This window comes from Cariama cristata, unplaced genomic scaffold, assembly GCF_000690535.1.
Source record: "Cariama cristata isolate BGI_N322 unplaced genomic scaffold, ASM69053v1 scaffold5894, whole genome shotgun sequence".
Taxonomy (NCBI): domain Eukaryota; kingdom Metazoa; phylum Chordata; class Aves; order Cariamiformes; family Cariamidae; genus Cariama; species Cariama cristata.
The window spans coordinates 28300-45004 of record NW_009613397.1 but is presented as its reverse complement, the minus strand read 5'-3'; the positions used below and the strand labels follow the sequence as shown (position 1 = coordinate 45004).

The window sequence follows — 16705 nt, the reverse complement described above, 5'->3', positions numbered from 1 at the left end:
CCCTGCTCTGTTTGCAGTACTGTCCTCTTAAATTCCTCTTGTCCTCCTTTCTGTTCCCATTTGCTGCTTCTGCTGAAGTCTGAACCATTCGTGGTATTACAGACAATAAAAATAACCTTCAGGCCTTCATTTCTCCCGTGGCACAGCTGGACGAAACTCCCAGTTGCCTGTGCAGACTGTAAGGCTGGATAGAGCACTCCATCACTGGGGAGGGGGGACTAAGAGAGCATACTCTGGCCCCAAAACTGCCCTACAGAGCTGGCTGGACATGTGCACTGAAAGCATGGTGGGCCCAGGAGGCCTAATATAGTGTATTCCTTATCCTCTGGTGAAAGGGGAGAGCTCTGAACAAATTGTGCCTCCAGGACATCTCAGTAGGGACCTTCTTCCTGGGGCCCTTGACAGGGGCTGAGCCAAAGAGCTCAAAATCAGAGCCTTCTGCCTCCTGTTCCTGATTAAATTTATTCATAACTTGCCCTCATGGAGATTTATAAGTACAGGTGCAAGCTAAAACTCCTGAAAAGATGTCATTCATTTTCTTTCTAACAAATAAATTCCAGATGTTTGCCTCTGACTCCTGAGTGCTGATGTAATCAGCTTGAGGCTCCAGTTGTTCAGTCTTGTGTTAGATGACAGAATAGAGAGTGAAATGAATGCTGTCATCATTGCCAGTGACTTGCAGTCAAAGGGACACAGTTTCTCCAACCAGATGAAACTGGGAGAGTTCCAGATGAGACTGGGCTAGTTGTGTCGAGAAAACAACTGGTAGGCAGTGCTGTGATGGAACAATAATAACTAGATTAAAAAGAAAATAAAAATAATCTTGTATGACAGAAATACTGGAAATAATGGAACATTTCAGGAAGGCAATATGCTATCGTGCTGTAAAAAATAGGTCTATACTTACCAGAAGGTGTTTCTTGCTGCAGACTCTGTGAAAAGCTTCTTACGTGAGAAACGTTGATTTGCATAGTGCTGCTCATAAAGGCTAGAACTAAATTCTCAAAGTCAAACTTGGGGGAAGAAGTGTTATTTCTTGACTGGCAGAGCCAACAGATTCTTCTTACTCTAGAAAAAATAGCAAGCCAGTTAAATGGTAGACCTGCTAATTCTGTATGCCAGGCAGATTAAAAAAAAAAAAAAAAGAATGGATTAAAAATACAAAGGAAAATTACAAACTAAAATTATCAATTAAGCTATTACGTTATTACGTTGTCATGAACACTGAAATTCTGTCTTAAAACTTGGTCTGAAGTAGAAATGTAATATGTGGGATGAGTGAAGACACCCATAGTTCCATGTTTACAGTATCAGCAAAATATTAATTGCAACATAGGCATGTTTCTCTTGTTTAAAAAAAAAATTCCAATCTTAAATGCTTTAAGTAGTACTAGTTTATGATTCAAACAGGCCATGCTTTACTTCCCAAAGAGTACATGGGTAGCAATGGCAGGGTTGCGTTATTTAAGAATGAAGAAGGGGCGTGAGGCTGACATATCACACATGCTTGGTCAGATTTGTCTGACGAAATAATTTACAGGTGATCAGCCATTCAGCATTCAGGGCCAGCTGTACAGAGAAGGAAGGACACAGAGAGCTGTGATGGACCTGACATTTTTACAAGTGGCCTTTTTAGCTTTCATTGCTCACTGAACTCAGAAAAGGAGGCGTGCGCGCAGACAGAACCCATGCAGCAAATGCACTAGATAATCTCTTTTCCAATAGCAGGAAATTGTTGATTGTGTCACACAACCACTGAAATCTTGCTTGCTTCATCTGGAAAGTATTTCTGGGTACAACCTCCTATTGTGGCCTGCAAATTTTGTTACTCTGTTTTGTGGGGAACATACTGTGAGTAGTTTATGTCTAATGGAGTAGCGGTTTGATGCCACCTCTAATATTTTCCTGCTGTTTCACAGAAGGTTAGTTTTGTTGGAATACATTTGAATGTTCTTAGCAAAATTAGATTACAAAATATAACTGGATTAAATTATGCACCTCCTAGTATGTGCTGAAGTCATCCAGAGTACAACTTCCTGGTTCAAATTAAGCAGTGAAGAAAAAAAAAATAGAACTTTTGTGTTCCGTGGTAGGTGCCTAGACTGTGCATGTTAGTGGCTCATACAGTAAGTCAAAATATATTCCTGTTGCAAGGTAGTACTAAAATTGCAAAGTTCAACATTTAACAGCGCACTATTTGTTTTGTCTTTGGAGGATAAGGACAAAAGAGATGCAGAAAAATCTGTTAACCACACAAGTATGAATGTGGTAAGAACATTTGTTCTGGCCCAAAGGAACATGCAAACATGTAAAACAAGTCAAATGAAACTTCCCATGATTGATAAAAGCTTTCCTAATCAAGGACACTGTTCTCTCCTGCATCTATACTAATTACAGCTTTATGTTCAAAGTTCGTAGAGGAAGAAAAAGAAATCAGGTAATCTATCTGAGTAACAAAACTTTTCAAGAGTCCGATCTACATAATTCTTCAATGAGTTTGTTGGTGTATTTTTATTTTTTAATTCTCCACGTGACGTGTAGTTTTACTGTAGCTTTATTGGAACTGTTAACAAACTGAGTCCGGCTTTTCCTTTCTGTCTCTTATATAAGACATTAGACTTTATACTCGAAAACTATTTATCCCTGATATCTAATTGATTTGTAATGTGTGTGTTATATTTACTCTTTCACACAGGCTATCTTTACCATTAAACTGGTTTATAGAAATGCAGTAGAATTTTTACATAATAAAAGCAATAGTTTTGTTTTATTCTAGTTCTACAAATTTCCAGCTAGGTTTTGTGTCCTAGAAATCAGGCTGAGCTCAGAGTTATGCCATGAAACTACACTGAATTGGATATTTCATTAATAGAATTTTTCTGTTTGCTTTGGACATTCTTCTAGTATTTCATTGCTTGGGGGAAAAAGGCAAAAGAAAATAAATGAGTACTGTTGTTTTTTTACTCAGCTTTGCTAGAGATACAGAGGAGTTTCTCTTTTGCGTGTTGCGGGCAGGTCTGAGGAGCTCTGAGTCCCCACAGTTTGGTTGTGCAGATACGACGTCTGTCTTCCCCGAGGGAGGACACCGAGGCTTGCAAATTAACATTTCCTGCTAAAATTTCTGGTAAAAGCTCCCTGCCAGAGCTATCAGCGGTCTGGATCACTGTCTGGGAAGAAACACTTGGTGCAGGGGAGGAAGAAGGAAATGGTGACTGTGAACTTATTAATGGTGTCGCCAGACAGGACTTTAATGTCTATTTTCTCTTGTTTGTTCTTTGACACAAAGTTTTTGCGCTCACAGCAGAAGGCCTAGGCCCATTGCATCCTTTCTTAGAAAAACCAGCAGAGTGAGAAAGCAAAACTGTTCAGGGTGGAAACATATTTTGGATACTTGCAAAACAGATTAAATGAGCTTCCATCTTGTTGGATGCCAGAATTTGTATCTCAAGGGAGATTGATTTTGGACAAATGCCAGTTTTCCCATGTTTCCTTCCAGCTAATCAGGTGTGGTGGGGTTTTTTTGCATAGGTTGACACAATTTCATTATATAATAACTAAATGGAACCTCTTTCTTTTGTATAGCTCCCTCTTCTAATTCATCATTGTTATCCAAGTGAAATGAGGATGTCGCTGCCTGACTAAATGATGCAGCATGGAGCTCTGTGGCATGTGACAGAATAGCCAAGGCTCCTCATGTGTGCACAGCTCCAGCAGTGATTCCTATCGTAGGACAATTGTGCACCTCTCAGCTACAACATCAGACCTTTTTAGATGAGCCAGGTAGATTTAGGTGTCAATAAAATGGTGCAGAAGGTGGTAGATACCTGGTGATCCTAATATATGAGAAGGCTATTTTGCTGCGCTAGTGTTGACTCTGCTCTGCGCTCATTTTGCAGTCCTTGCTGGGGGGAGCAGAGAACCTGCTTATTTCAGAGATCACAGATAATGCTGGTGTTCAAACAGCCCCTATGGAAGGGCCTGCGGACTTGTAAATTGAGGAAACTGATAAAGCTTCTGAAAAAAAAATTGCCTGACATCCTACCCACATCTTAGGGAAGGCAGGCACCATTTTAAAATGACTCTCCAGATGACACATGAAAAGTCCACATCTGCTCGACCAAACACACCTTTTAATCACTGCTAGCTGTGCGCTTATAAGCGTTCATGTTTTTATACAGCAGTTATCTGTCTATGCAGTTTGCAGGTGAATGCATTTTTACATTATAGATTTATTCAGTGGTTTTGCATCTTCTCTTCTTACCCCATGTTCTTATCCCTGCATGTTACAGATCTTTCCTTCAAACTTTGTAACTGCAGCAAGACTCTTTGTGAAAGTTCCGCTGCTGTCGTGTAACTGGTAAAAGTATCTGATGCAAGTATCTCCAGATGACGTCTCTCTTTCCTGGAAATCTCAAAGTTAAATAATTTATATGAGGCTATTCAACATCTATAGATTATTATCTGCGTAATTATAGTCCTTGTACTTGATTTGAGAAGTACAAACATTGTACCTGGAGAGACTATATCTAGACGGTACCGATGTCAATGAACTTCACTGTGGGCAGGATTTCATCTTAAGTGGATATTTGATACCCAGCTGAATTTGTTTCCCAGTTAACAACTATGGTGGCAGAGTGCTTTATGGCCTTCCTTGCTGATGGATTGTTTATTAAAAAGGAGCTGACTCATGGGAGACTGCTCTGCTGAGACCTCGGTTGCCACGGCTTTAGTCCTGTGACACTTTACTAGGAGGTGGTAACATATTGGTCGCTTGTGCATTTCTGGAGGGAAAATCATACTCCCTAATAACTCTTATTACACCAGCATCGTCATCTTCAGCACATCCAGCAGTTCTTTTGTAAAGAAAACATTACTCGTAGGCAGAATGTGCAGAGATTGCTTTGTGTCAAAGATAATAGTATAGTTAATTTTTTTAACCAGATTTTTTTTCAGTTAAGTTAAATAAAATGGAGTGTGCCTACCACAAATCCAGACAGAGTGAAATTCTGTTTACAAGAAAAGTTGCTTTGCTGCATCAAATTCTACTTAATTGCAATTTTGATTATAATGAAAACCTCACTTTATTGAAGACATGCAAAGTTTCTGGGGATTGGCATAACTGTAAAAAGGTTCTACTGTACTTAAGGGAAAAAAAAAAGGTGATCCCATCTACTGAGTGTGTAATATTTAATAAGCCCTGTGGGCTGGCAGAAGCACTGTGTGTTTCTGAACCAGACTCAAGCAGAAAACCAGTGTCACGTTTCAAACTACCCTGTAGGTCCTCAGAAATGAAGAGGCATCTGTATTAGAGGAAACCAGTCACTCATCACCTCAGCCAGTGAAGTTCCTAGTGGTCAAAAGAAAGAAGGGGTCCCCAGTGCTCTTAAATCCATTTGTCTGTTTTCCTCCTTACGATGAAACCTGGAGTTAATGTGTTGGACTGGTCATTGGTGTGAACAAGCAAAATTAATGCTAAACCTTAGAGTGAAAAAAGGATGTACTACTGTGAATTTGCTAGTATCTGGTTAAAAAGACATCCTGAATATGCCTGCCGTTTCAAGTCTTCATTTACTGGAGACAAAATTCTCTATTTAGAAAAGGGTTGAGTGCCAAGAACTTCTCCTTCGGTTTTCTCAAATATCAGTAGACAGTTGCACTCAGCCTGGGAAACCTGTATTCAGTAAACAAAAATACCTAAATGTTTATTATCAGTGTTAAACATTTCTCTTTCACTGTACTGGATCTTTGCTGTCTTTTAGAGCAGTTCCCAGGGAGGGTACTGGATACAGCACAAGGAGTTTGTGCCTACTTTAGGTGGGCAGAGCACACCTTTTGGACCATACAGAAAACCACCTGCCAGCAGTGTCCAGCGGGTACACAGACACCGGAGTAAGTTGTGTGAAGGTGTTATGCTGGGAGAAGGGGAAGAAGAAGGAGAAGGAGGCAGCTCTATGCTGTCACCATCCAGTCTTGGAGGACTAAAATCAACCGGTGCATCCAGGATGCCCACATGCGCAAAGGCTGGAGATGTGTAAGATAAAGTAGCAATCATGGGAGCTGGTGTTCGGTTCTTACTTGGTCAGGAGGAGTAATCTCAGCTTGCTACCTGCCCAGCTGTGATCTGACAGCAGTTTGCTGCAGGCCATCTGACACTGCTTGGGAAATGTATGCTTTTATGATAATGCATGGCAGCAGATAGAAAAAGTGATGATGGTCAATAAAGCCTGAACTGTGTCAGTGCAAACAATGGGTTATTAATGACGATAGAAAAAGCAAGTTTGTTCCTTAAATAATGGAGGCTTAGGACAAAATAGAGATCTTCTAGGACGCTTAGCAGATCCAGTGACTGGTTTATGCTATTTTTGTGCTGTACTCTCTTGCTTCGCTTGGTCTGTTTGTGGCAATTGCAATGTTGGTAGATGAAGTCATGAAAAGTTTGTTTGACATAAAGAAAGTAATGGGAAATCTTCCTGATATACTGGAACTTCCTTTTAGTCAGCTGACTCTGTTCAAATCCAGATGGTTCAAGGAAAACTGCTACTGAAATTGATGTGCGTAAAGAAAAAAATAAAACCGATAACGATGGAGATCTATTTTATCCTGATGCATCTGTAATAATCTCTAAAATAAAACTAGCAAGTGGTATCGACTGGAAAGAAGAGAACTGGCTGATAGATATGAAACAGATTAGTGCTTATTGCTATACTCCAGGATCTTGCAGAATCACAAGAGAGCAAGCAGTTTTAATAATATTAAACAATAGAACTACTGTGCCATATTTAAGTCTCCCAGAGTGCCATGCAGCTCAACTGTTAAAGTGCAGGCAGCAAGAATTTCCCTCTGGGCCAGAAGAATGTAGTATTTGTACTAAAGTGTCTGCTCAAGTAGGGGGGATGGAAAGTCAGCTACAGCCTGCCTGCAAAATGAATACACCTGAGGCAGCAGTAGGCGAATGAGAAGTTCCTTTTCAGTTAGACAAAGATGTTGGTAAAGCCGAGGCTGGATTTATTTGTTTGGAGCGATGCAAACCCCAACATATTTAATGCTCTGGTTTCAAATGTGTCTTGACTGATGACTTACAGGACTTAAGGACCAATTTCTTCTCTACCTTCTTGGCTAGCCTTTACATCTGGGTAGAGGTTATTTCTACCAACAGATGAGAGAGGATAGCACACTGAAATTTTTATATCGATGCCGGCATATGAGGAGTTGGTTGGTCCCCAGAGCTCAGTTATAGCTCTCCTAGCCAGTGGAGTAACCAGACTTGTGTCAGGTGAGGGGGAAAAAGGAGAGGAAATAGGTCTTCCAGCCTTCTGGGAATTGCTAGATGCACTGGTTTTATGTGGCTGCCTTTAAGGCGTTTTGTGAGACAGAGCGTGGCTGGTCCTGATTGCAAAGGGGAAAACAGAGCGGTCTTAGAGTTATTGGAGTACAGGGGAATAGCTGCTGAAACTCAGAGAGGTGTCATATCCACACATACGTGCTGTTCAGCTGCCTGCAAGGTAACGTCTCACAAAGGCAATCACAACCCTTATTTGCAAGTAACCCCCGAATACCAAGGATGCCTGACTTCAGAGGACATTTGCTCTGAAGTGCAGGGCATTTTAGCTGACCCTTGAATTTTGTCAAAAACAAATAAAATGTGGAATTAGGTGCTAGTGCCTTAAAGATAATGTCTTTTTTCGTCTGAAGGAATTCAGTTTCTGCATGCTGCACATCCTATTCCTGTTACCCTTAAGCTGGACTGTCCAAAGAGATAAATGCTTAAAGACTACATGACTTCGAACAGCTGAGAATGTTCATACTACTTTTTTTTTTTTTTTGCATTGATAAAGGCATCCATTTCTGCAACCTATGTATAGAAAACCATTATTATAGGGTATAAAAAAATTCTTCTAAAGTGCAAGCCAGATCATTTTAGCTGCTGTTTTTCTCTTAGCGGAAGATATAACTACAAATGCTCTACAGCATGCCCTCGCCACACAGAACTGTTTGGCTATAGTTTAGTGAGCAGCCCAGGGATCTGATGTGGGGAGACCTCACAGTCTTCAGCCACAGATCTGATCTGTGCATATGTGGACTGAATGGAGAAGTTATTGAAAAACTTTCAGTCAGAAAGTATGGACCTTAATGAAGACCCTAGTGAGCCATCTCAAATCCTAAGATGGTGAAGGCCTAGAGCATTTTAAATTCAGCGCTGGTTGGTCATAAAAGCATTTGGCAAAATGATGACTGTGGGGCACAGATCAGTGTTAAGGGTATTCAAATCTCCAGGGTTGTTGTGGAGCATATGATTCACATTTTTTCTCTTCTAAGCAGACAAATAGATGAAATTTCAAGCCTTGTGTACTTGTGCATAGCATACAGGTCTATAAGGGATCTCTGAATTGGGTAGAAGCTGCAGCGAATACAACTTGCTAGATTTGAATAGCTTTTGACGTGAGAACTGGTTTCCATTCAACTTTGTTCTCTTTGGACAGAAAAAAACTCAGTGTGGATTAATGAGTAGATGGCTTTCTTCTTCTGACATGTCTGTGATTTATTCCGTCCCTTTTTGGTGTGCGGTTCATTGAGAATGAGGACTCTTGTGGAAGTACATAGTGTGAGATTTGCATAGTCGCGTTCCTGGAATTGCATCTGCTTACCTTAGAAACCTATGATAGCACTGCGGTTACCAAGTTGTAATGTAAATTGTGTTTGAATTATCACAAACTATCGTTTTGAATTTCAGAAATCAGTGGGTGTTTTCCAGATATCAGCTATTATCAAATGGGCCCAATATTGCCAGTGCCTGCTGTTGTCGGCTGGCCAGAAAGCAGGGACAGCTGACACCGTGCCGAGGGATGCTGGGGCATGAGGTGTCCTGGAACTGTCTCTCTCCCCTGGTGCCTCGGATCCTCTGAATGTAAAAATGGAAACAGCAACCTTTTCCTCCCTCTACAAATTTTGAGATCTGTGTAGTGCTGTAGGCATGCTAAATGAAAATGAAATTTTTTATCACCTAAATACCCTATCAAGAGCTAAAAAATTTCCCCAAATTGTTAGCATGTTCTGCGAAAAGTTCTGGTCTTTAACAATGGGAGGGACTGCTGATTGCCTTTTTGTCCTGTCATCGTACAACGCTCCTGCAGTGGGTCACTCATCTGGGCCAGGGGCCACCCAGGCCTTACCACACTACAAATAATAATAAAAGTCACTTTGGGACAGCATCGTTAATTATTCCCAACAAAATGGAATGATTCACTTTTGATAGTGCTATGCTTGCAGCTTGATAACTGAAGTTTCCTGTAAAGAATAAGGGAAGAATTTATAAATGGTACAAAATAGGAGTTCTTAGTTGCATCTAAAGTGTGCTAGAAGGCAGCGAGCCCGATTTCACAACAGTACGTCTCCAGCTTTGTTCTAATTTAGCTTTACTTATTGCAGCAGAATAACACTGAAGAAATGCAGTGGGGAATTAGGCCCAGAATACAAACAAACATATATAATAATGGTTGGCATGTGTGGCAAGCCGAACATGTAGCCAAAAATCAGCAGGGTCCTCCTCAGGCCTGGGAGAGGCCTGGTGAAACGGGGATAACCGCGGTGTGCAGCGCTGTGTCCTGGCACACCAGTGAAGCAGTCCCAGCCCCAGCTGGGTGCAGGCATCTTCTGGGTAGCGTCCTCAGGACCTGGGTTAACCCGAAACTTGCCTCCAGACTGAGCCATGGAAGAGGGACTGGATTTTAGGAGCAGTAGAAGTGGTGTCAGAAAGTGAGGAATGAGAGAGTGGGTCTCGTGGCTGGCAGGGCCAGCAGCCTGACTCAAGAGTTCTGGCAACTCATTATGCTCAATAAAGCTTTTCTTCTCACAAAAACTGCAAGCTGTCCAAATTCTGTGTTGCTAATGATGTGAATCAGAGGCCAGACTTTGGCTCTCAAGAGCTCATTTATATAAAACTGCTTCACAACTGGTACTAAAACTTAAGAAATGGATTAAGAAAACAGAGGATGTGTTACTCCATTGCTTACACTGTCTGTTGTATCATTACAGGGCAGCATTGCAGATAATTCTTCTAGGAATCAATTTAAAACAGAAAATAGGTGAAAGGAAAAAGGTACTGGAACAGAACCTCAGGTGATCATCAGACCTTGTAATATAGATCTAAATCTGTGTTTTGTTGACAGAGATGCATCAGTGGGAACCTGATTTAGATTAATGTAAATGCTAGATTTTATCAAAGCAAATTGCACTGAGTCAGAATGCTACATTATGTAAATTACTGAGTCTGTGACATTTGTCTATGTCTTTTATGAAACAGAAATAGGAAAAAATAAGGGCTGGAATGAGCAGGTTTCATCTAGGTTGAACAGCAGTTTTGGTAAATTTTAATTGCCTTTCAGAACTCTTCTCTTTGTACTTCAGCAAAGAGTAAACTGACTGCATACAGCTTAGGGTGTTTGACAGCCAGGCTTGCCTTTGTCCTTGACTTTGTTGAGCAAAGGCAGAAACCTTGGACGCTTTGTTCCCTCTTACTCTTTTTTTGAACTGTTGTGGTCTCCAAACAACAAAAGAAGTAGTTGCATGGGGCCAGACTCCCACTTCATTTACACTGAAGTAAATCCAGCATATTCTCTGTATTTGCTGGAATTACTCTGAATTTTCACTGTTGTTAACCAGGTCGGAATTCAGCCCATGGACTATAAAATTTATTTTATGCTCTGAACAGTTGTGTGTGCTAGGAAGATCTGCTCAGCCAGCATTTTATGTAACTTGTACCAATGTTAAGCTTGTAAAAAATCAGTGCTGTCAAGGTCTGCAAGGAAGATGTGAACAGTGAAGTTAAATGTCTAGCAGAAAGTGCTAAGCCTTAAATTCTCTACTTAGGTAGATTTCCGCTGAGAAAGAAATAGGTAAATGACCATGGATTGGATTGCTAGTCATATATTCAGAAAGTGATAAAGATTGTTATAAACAAAGAAGAATGGGAATAGTGAAAACCTATAGCTGATCCTGAACATGGAGACTGTCCTGCCCAGGAATGATGGCCACACTGAGTCACAAAGCCCCTCTCTGTTGAGATAGAGGCACTATGCTGGTATGACCTGGGTGGGCTAGATCCTGGACCTTGTCACACCAGTTTATACCGAATGGGTTATTTCCTAGCTTTCAGCATCCAAGGGGATTTGGCTAAGGTTTCTGAGAAAGGGTATTATCCTGCAGAATTCAAATTGCTGCTGCTAATAGATCCTGAATCAGTTAAAGTTTAAGGTATGGTATAAATCTATGAGTTCATTTGAGCTTTCATCTTCTGGGGTGATAACCTGCTGTTTTAAGCATAGATTTAAGAAGAAGGATATTTATTTCCTTTGTAAAATGTATCCCTTTGTTTTTCTTAGAATTATCAAAATTCAGTTTATGTTAACAGTCCTATAGCTCCTAGCATATCTTGATGATCAAGATTGTCAGATATTGCTGAGATGAGTCAACTTATGCTGATTTGTATCATGTGCCTAGTACATGTAGAAAACTTAACTATATGTTTTAAAATTAGATAAAACACTTTTTTGTGATGTCTTAAAATATTGATCTGAGTAAAATAATGAATTTTGCTGGCTGTAGTCCATTAGAACCAGTGATAAAGTCTTATGTCTAATCATTGTAGTTATCTATGTCCTATATTGTAATGAGTCCAAGCCTTGAGGTTGAAGTCTTTATCTGAAGAGGCAGTTACTTAGTGTTAAACAGCGAACAGAAATTCTCTTCTCGTTGTCTGCTTTCTAAACATGGATGTTAGCTGTACAGCAGCAGTTTCCATCTGCAATCCATTTAGCAAAAGTTTATGTCAGTTCTTTGTTCACGTCAGTTGCAGGAAAAATAAGCTGTCGCATCTCCTCCTGCAAACTCTAACCTGGAAAAGGCGAGAAGAGCAGCAGGGGCAGAAATGCTACCAGCTGCCCTTTAGGGAGGGGTACTAGCAGGAGGCCAGGGCTGTGCATGGTGATTACATGCCTGGACGAAGAGTCATTCCTGTCATCTGCACAGCCCCATCTGTGGCAGAAAGGAAGTGATGGAGCAGTTGTGGATTGTGGAGGAGGATTTCAGGCAAACGCCAGCAGCTCCCCAGCCAACCCTTCTCGTGAGTGGGGAGTGCTGCAGCAGGCTGCGGTCCCAGCTCTTACGAGGGTTACCTTGGGCTCTGCAGGACTCTGCTTTAAAACATCCCACAAAAGCTTCATAAAAGAAGTGACTTAAGAAAATCAGCCTTCAGAAGGAATGTGTTTGCCCCTCCGTAGCAGGAGTATTGCATGGGAGTTAATAGCCAAAGGATTTTTCGGGGGCTAACTCTGCCCTTTTAGGAGGTTTGCTCTCCTTTCTAGTTGGTAACAGTAAGAGAGGCATTTCGGAGAGAGCCAAGATATGAGACCTCTAGCAAACAGGAGGCCTGTGGGCTGCTTTGATGTGTCCCACATGCCAGCCAGGCAGTTTATCACCATAGGGAGCACGTGGATCAAGCTGGCTTTATTTCCACCCTTTATTCCTTTCTACATTTATTCATTGAGCCAGTTCATGTAAAGTTTTTCTAGCTGTAGGAAGAAAAAAACCAAACAAACCCAGCAACCATGAACAGACCATTCCTGTAGACTCTCTTCAGGTAAAATGTGAAGAATGACTCGTAGTGAGAAGTACTTTACCAGGTCATGTCAGGTCAACATTGAGTTTGCTGTACTTTAATCAGATCAGTCACAGTTGTTTGGGTCTGTCTTTTTAAAGCTTATTTCAGTTGTTTTTATTTACCAAACAGTCACTTTTCTCTGGACATTGGAAGCAGGAAGTATTTCTATCAGCAATTTCAATGTTTGCAACTTAGCTGCTGCAACCTGCAGATAATTTATAGCAAGTGTTAAACTGCACACAGCAGTCAGTAGAAGAACTCCCCGTTGACAGCTATCGCATCTGTGGATAATGCGATTGCCTTGGGATGGATCTCACTTTGTGCCAGGGCCAGGCCTGGTTTGACAGGGCAGATAATACAATGTTCAAGTAAGAAAGGCAAATTTTGCGGAAAGTAACTGCTACTAGCAGTAGTTCAGCCAGTCAGAATGTAAAATGGCTGCAAATGCTGTGTGTAAGCATTTAAAGTAGCCTGGAGTAGATTATCTGCTGTCTGTAAGCAGAGGGTGTAGACGCTTGCTGCTGCAGTAACTGAGCTGCCATCTGCAATTAAAGCTAACTAATAGTTGCTGACCTGCAACCTGCTATCATAGGCATCGCTCACTCCCCAGACCTAGAGAAACTGAGCTGCAGCTATTCTGGAAGTTCCACTAGCACAGATGAGCCAAAAATGTTTGCATTTTCGAAAGCCTTAGAATTAGTTACTATTGCAAACTATTCTGGCATTTGGATGTCTTTGAGACCATGAGCCCTGGCACCAGCCTGCACTCTTGGGATGGTTTAAGTATGGGACTCAGTAAGAGTAGCCTATGCTGTCGGAAATCTGCAGCAGGACCCCTTCCTACCATCTGTTTGATTGGTCCCTGGCTCCAAGTTATAGGCTGGCCTATAAGGATGTTTGACCAAGGAACGATTTTCAAAAGATGTGCATTCGTAGTCAGGGTGCTTGTGCTCAAAGTGCCCTGGACTCAGGTCTTGCCACACTCACAGACGCTGTACTTATTCATGAAGTTTGCATCAGTGGCTCTTTGGCAAGGGACCCAGCTCTATCACAATCAATTCCAGGAACCTACAACTAGTTCTACCCCTCTGTCTTCTCATACGTTTACTTACAGGTTTGTACCTGTCTGGAAGGTGGTCACATGCATAGGTCATGTCTCTCAATCTGAAAATGTACTTGGGTTTTTGTTTTTCAAGTAGGAAAGAAACTTCAAGGAAGAAGTAGCAAAAGGTATGAGTGCATAAAGATGTGTTTGTGCAGTTACTATTCGAGTGAGCTTTGGCTGGGTTTGGTCTTGTTATAAGCTTGCAGCATTAGAAGTATTCTTAAAGCTCATTTAGTTCACCGATAGTTGAGTTTCTGCTAATCCTTGCTGAAGCCTTGATTTTTGACACAGTACTAATCAGCATGTTACTTCTCAGTGCTACCAGCAGCACACAAAAAGTTGAAATGATTAATCAAGTTATTTGAACAGATTTCAACAGGATTAAGAATTAACTGGAGTTCACCAAAATTTTCCAGCTGAGATGCAGACCAGGATTTTTCTTCTACTCAGGACAACAAGTTAATGTGTAACAAGTCAGTTTATCTCATTTGGGCAATGCCTGTAACTTAAGCCTAAGTGGTGCATAGACAGATATTTTCAGTGTAGAAATGGCCACAGGTTTCTGGCAGAAAAGTGTTTTTCAGGTGCAATCCTTTAAATACTTTGATGACTATTCATTCACAACCTTTTTAAAAGAAGTGTCTGAAAAGCAGTAACTGGCAATACTGGGTTTATCTCATTTGTTAAAATTCTCCTTGGACTGGGACTGATAGTCCAAGGGGGCTGGACTATCTGGCCTGATAGATGGGGTTTTAGGTACCCCCAAATGCCAGTGAAGTTCAGCTCTGGATCTGAACCTCACAGCTCAGGCCCATCGCTTGGTGAAACTGAAAACACTTGCTGCTTTATGCTGGCAGCTGGCATGTACAAAATAAATGTTTCAAAATTTAATTTGAGGTGTGGTTATGGTCAGAGAATTGACTGTAAAAAGGCATCTCTTACTCGGTAGATATGCTCCCTCTGTTTCCTTCAGGCATTTCTGCTGATCTTACTGATTCAGGACAAGTAGTTACTACTGTCAGTGCTGCAAAACCAGTAACACTGGTGCAAAGAGCTGGATTCCCTCCTGCTATGTGCATTATCAGCAAAAGTATTTGCTATTTTCTCATGCAGATTTTGAATAATTGGATGATGGGCTGCAAGGGAGAATAAAGCAGCTTGATTTTTCCAATGGAAGAGGGTTTTGGTCTCAAAATTAGAAAAAATTGACTGGAGAGTATTTAAACTAAGCTGCTCTGACCAGAATGACTGAAAGTAAATCTGAAATCCCTCCATGTCATTTTAACATCAGCTTTTAGAGGACCTCTTAAACAGGCGAACACTGGTTCCTGGCTTGGTTTTGCAGTCACTATGTTGCCCTTTTTCCTGGACTCATGTTTCTTGCGTACTTAATGTTGCAGTGATGATTTCCAAGTTGATAAATAAATAAAATCACACATGAGAAACTCTGAGGACTGAGCAATGGAGCAGTAAGGCCATAGAAAGAATGGAGCGTGTAATTCTAAAAGATTTCTCTGTGGGACGTGCTGATGATTCTTGAAAATTACTTACCGGAAAAATTCTAGGCTGCAAAGCAATAAATCTCATCTTCAAGTGTGGTTTTACTTTGAAAAACAACAATGTAAAAATGCCGCCTTTGTGCTCAACAGATCTTTTCTTTTGTACATACGAATCCAGAGATGTCTTCTGTTTACTGCATTACCAAAAATAATTTTCTTCTGCTTTTTTTTACTCCAGTTACCTTTGAAGAGTCTATGTAACTCCAAGGACCATTGGTTGGACTCTGTTTCCCGTTTTGAGCCGGGAGCATTGTTATTCCTGCTTTTTAGTTTTCATTTCTGAGACAAGAGGTGAAAAATATTTAAGCACATGAAAGTGCAGATACTTGCCTCGTGGGAATTCCCAAAGAATCTAACCTGCATAATCCTATTAGAGTCTCCCTCTGTATTTATGTGTTTAACTACTTTAGAAAGTCTGCCCCATACCAATTGAAGAGTCATTCACGTTCAAGCTTGATTAATGATTAATTGTATCAAAGAGAAACAGTTGCGATAAACAGCACTTCCGGTCATTGACCTCCATTCCTTGAAGCGACACATGAGAAGGAAGGATCCCAGCTCAGTTCGTGAATCCTAAGCTAAACTGTTTGCCTGTGTTACTTGAACAGAATCTAATGTGGGAATCACTGACATGCAGAAAGCATGACATATGACAGCATTTTTGCAGGGTTTTTCAAAGCAAAGTTGCATGCTGAATACATGCATTGTCAAGTACAAATATCTGAGTTCTGAGACCTTCCCTGGGGGGGCTGGGTGGGAAGGAGGGAATGCAGCAAAACGCTCTTGGAGAAATGAAATTAGTGTGTTTTTGTAATACTCTTGAACACCTGTTACACGTGAAATTCTAAGAGCAGAGTTATGTGTTTTTGCCATTCTCCTGGAGATTTAATGACTATTTGGACTTTTAAAAAAAGCAATTTTTAAACACTTCCATGTTTTGCAGAACAGCTGGAGTGATACAGAAAAATAAGTCTGTCTACCAAACTTCATAACTAATCCATTACCTCGTGTTTAAAATAACAATAAAAAAATGACTTGAAGAATAGTTTGTTGATTTCTAACTCTGTTAATGCAGCTTAGCATATAAATTTACAAAAGCAGAATAAGCCTCTCATGAAGAAGCAGCCTCATAATGATAGCAATATATCTGTGAGACTGTGGTAAATAAGAAATGTCTTCTCTAACAGAGCTGATTTTTCTTCTTCCCTAGATGTTTATGTATTAATAAGATCCCTTCTTATTTCTTCTAGGCACCAGTAACAGATGTGCAGTTTGGCCCCATGAGACTTCATCAAGATCAACTTCAGGTAATACAACAGTTCAAACTGAAGTCTTCATTTCTAAAACATCACAGATGTTAGCTTAAAATTTATGACTAGAATTTTT

At 40.7% G+C, this 16705-nt stretch overlaps 1 protein-coding gene across 1 annotated transcript in view; it reads left to right on the top strand.

Annotated features, from left to right (window-relative positions):
• LOC104160773 (high affinity cAMP-specific and IBMX-insensitive 3',5'-cyclic phosphodiesterase 8A-like) overlaps positions 1-16705 on the top strand; it is a gene marked incomplete at its 3' end in the record, with an annotated part of 118103 nt that overhangs the window by 75700 nt on the left and 25698 nt on the right. Inside the window, exon 2 of the mRNA XM_009698988.1 lies at positions 16570-16626. Coding sequence (XP_009697290.1) covers positions 16570-16626 — 57 coding nt within the window. The remainder of the gene's footprint in view (positions 1-16569; positions 16627-16705) is intronic.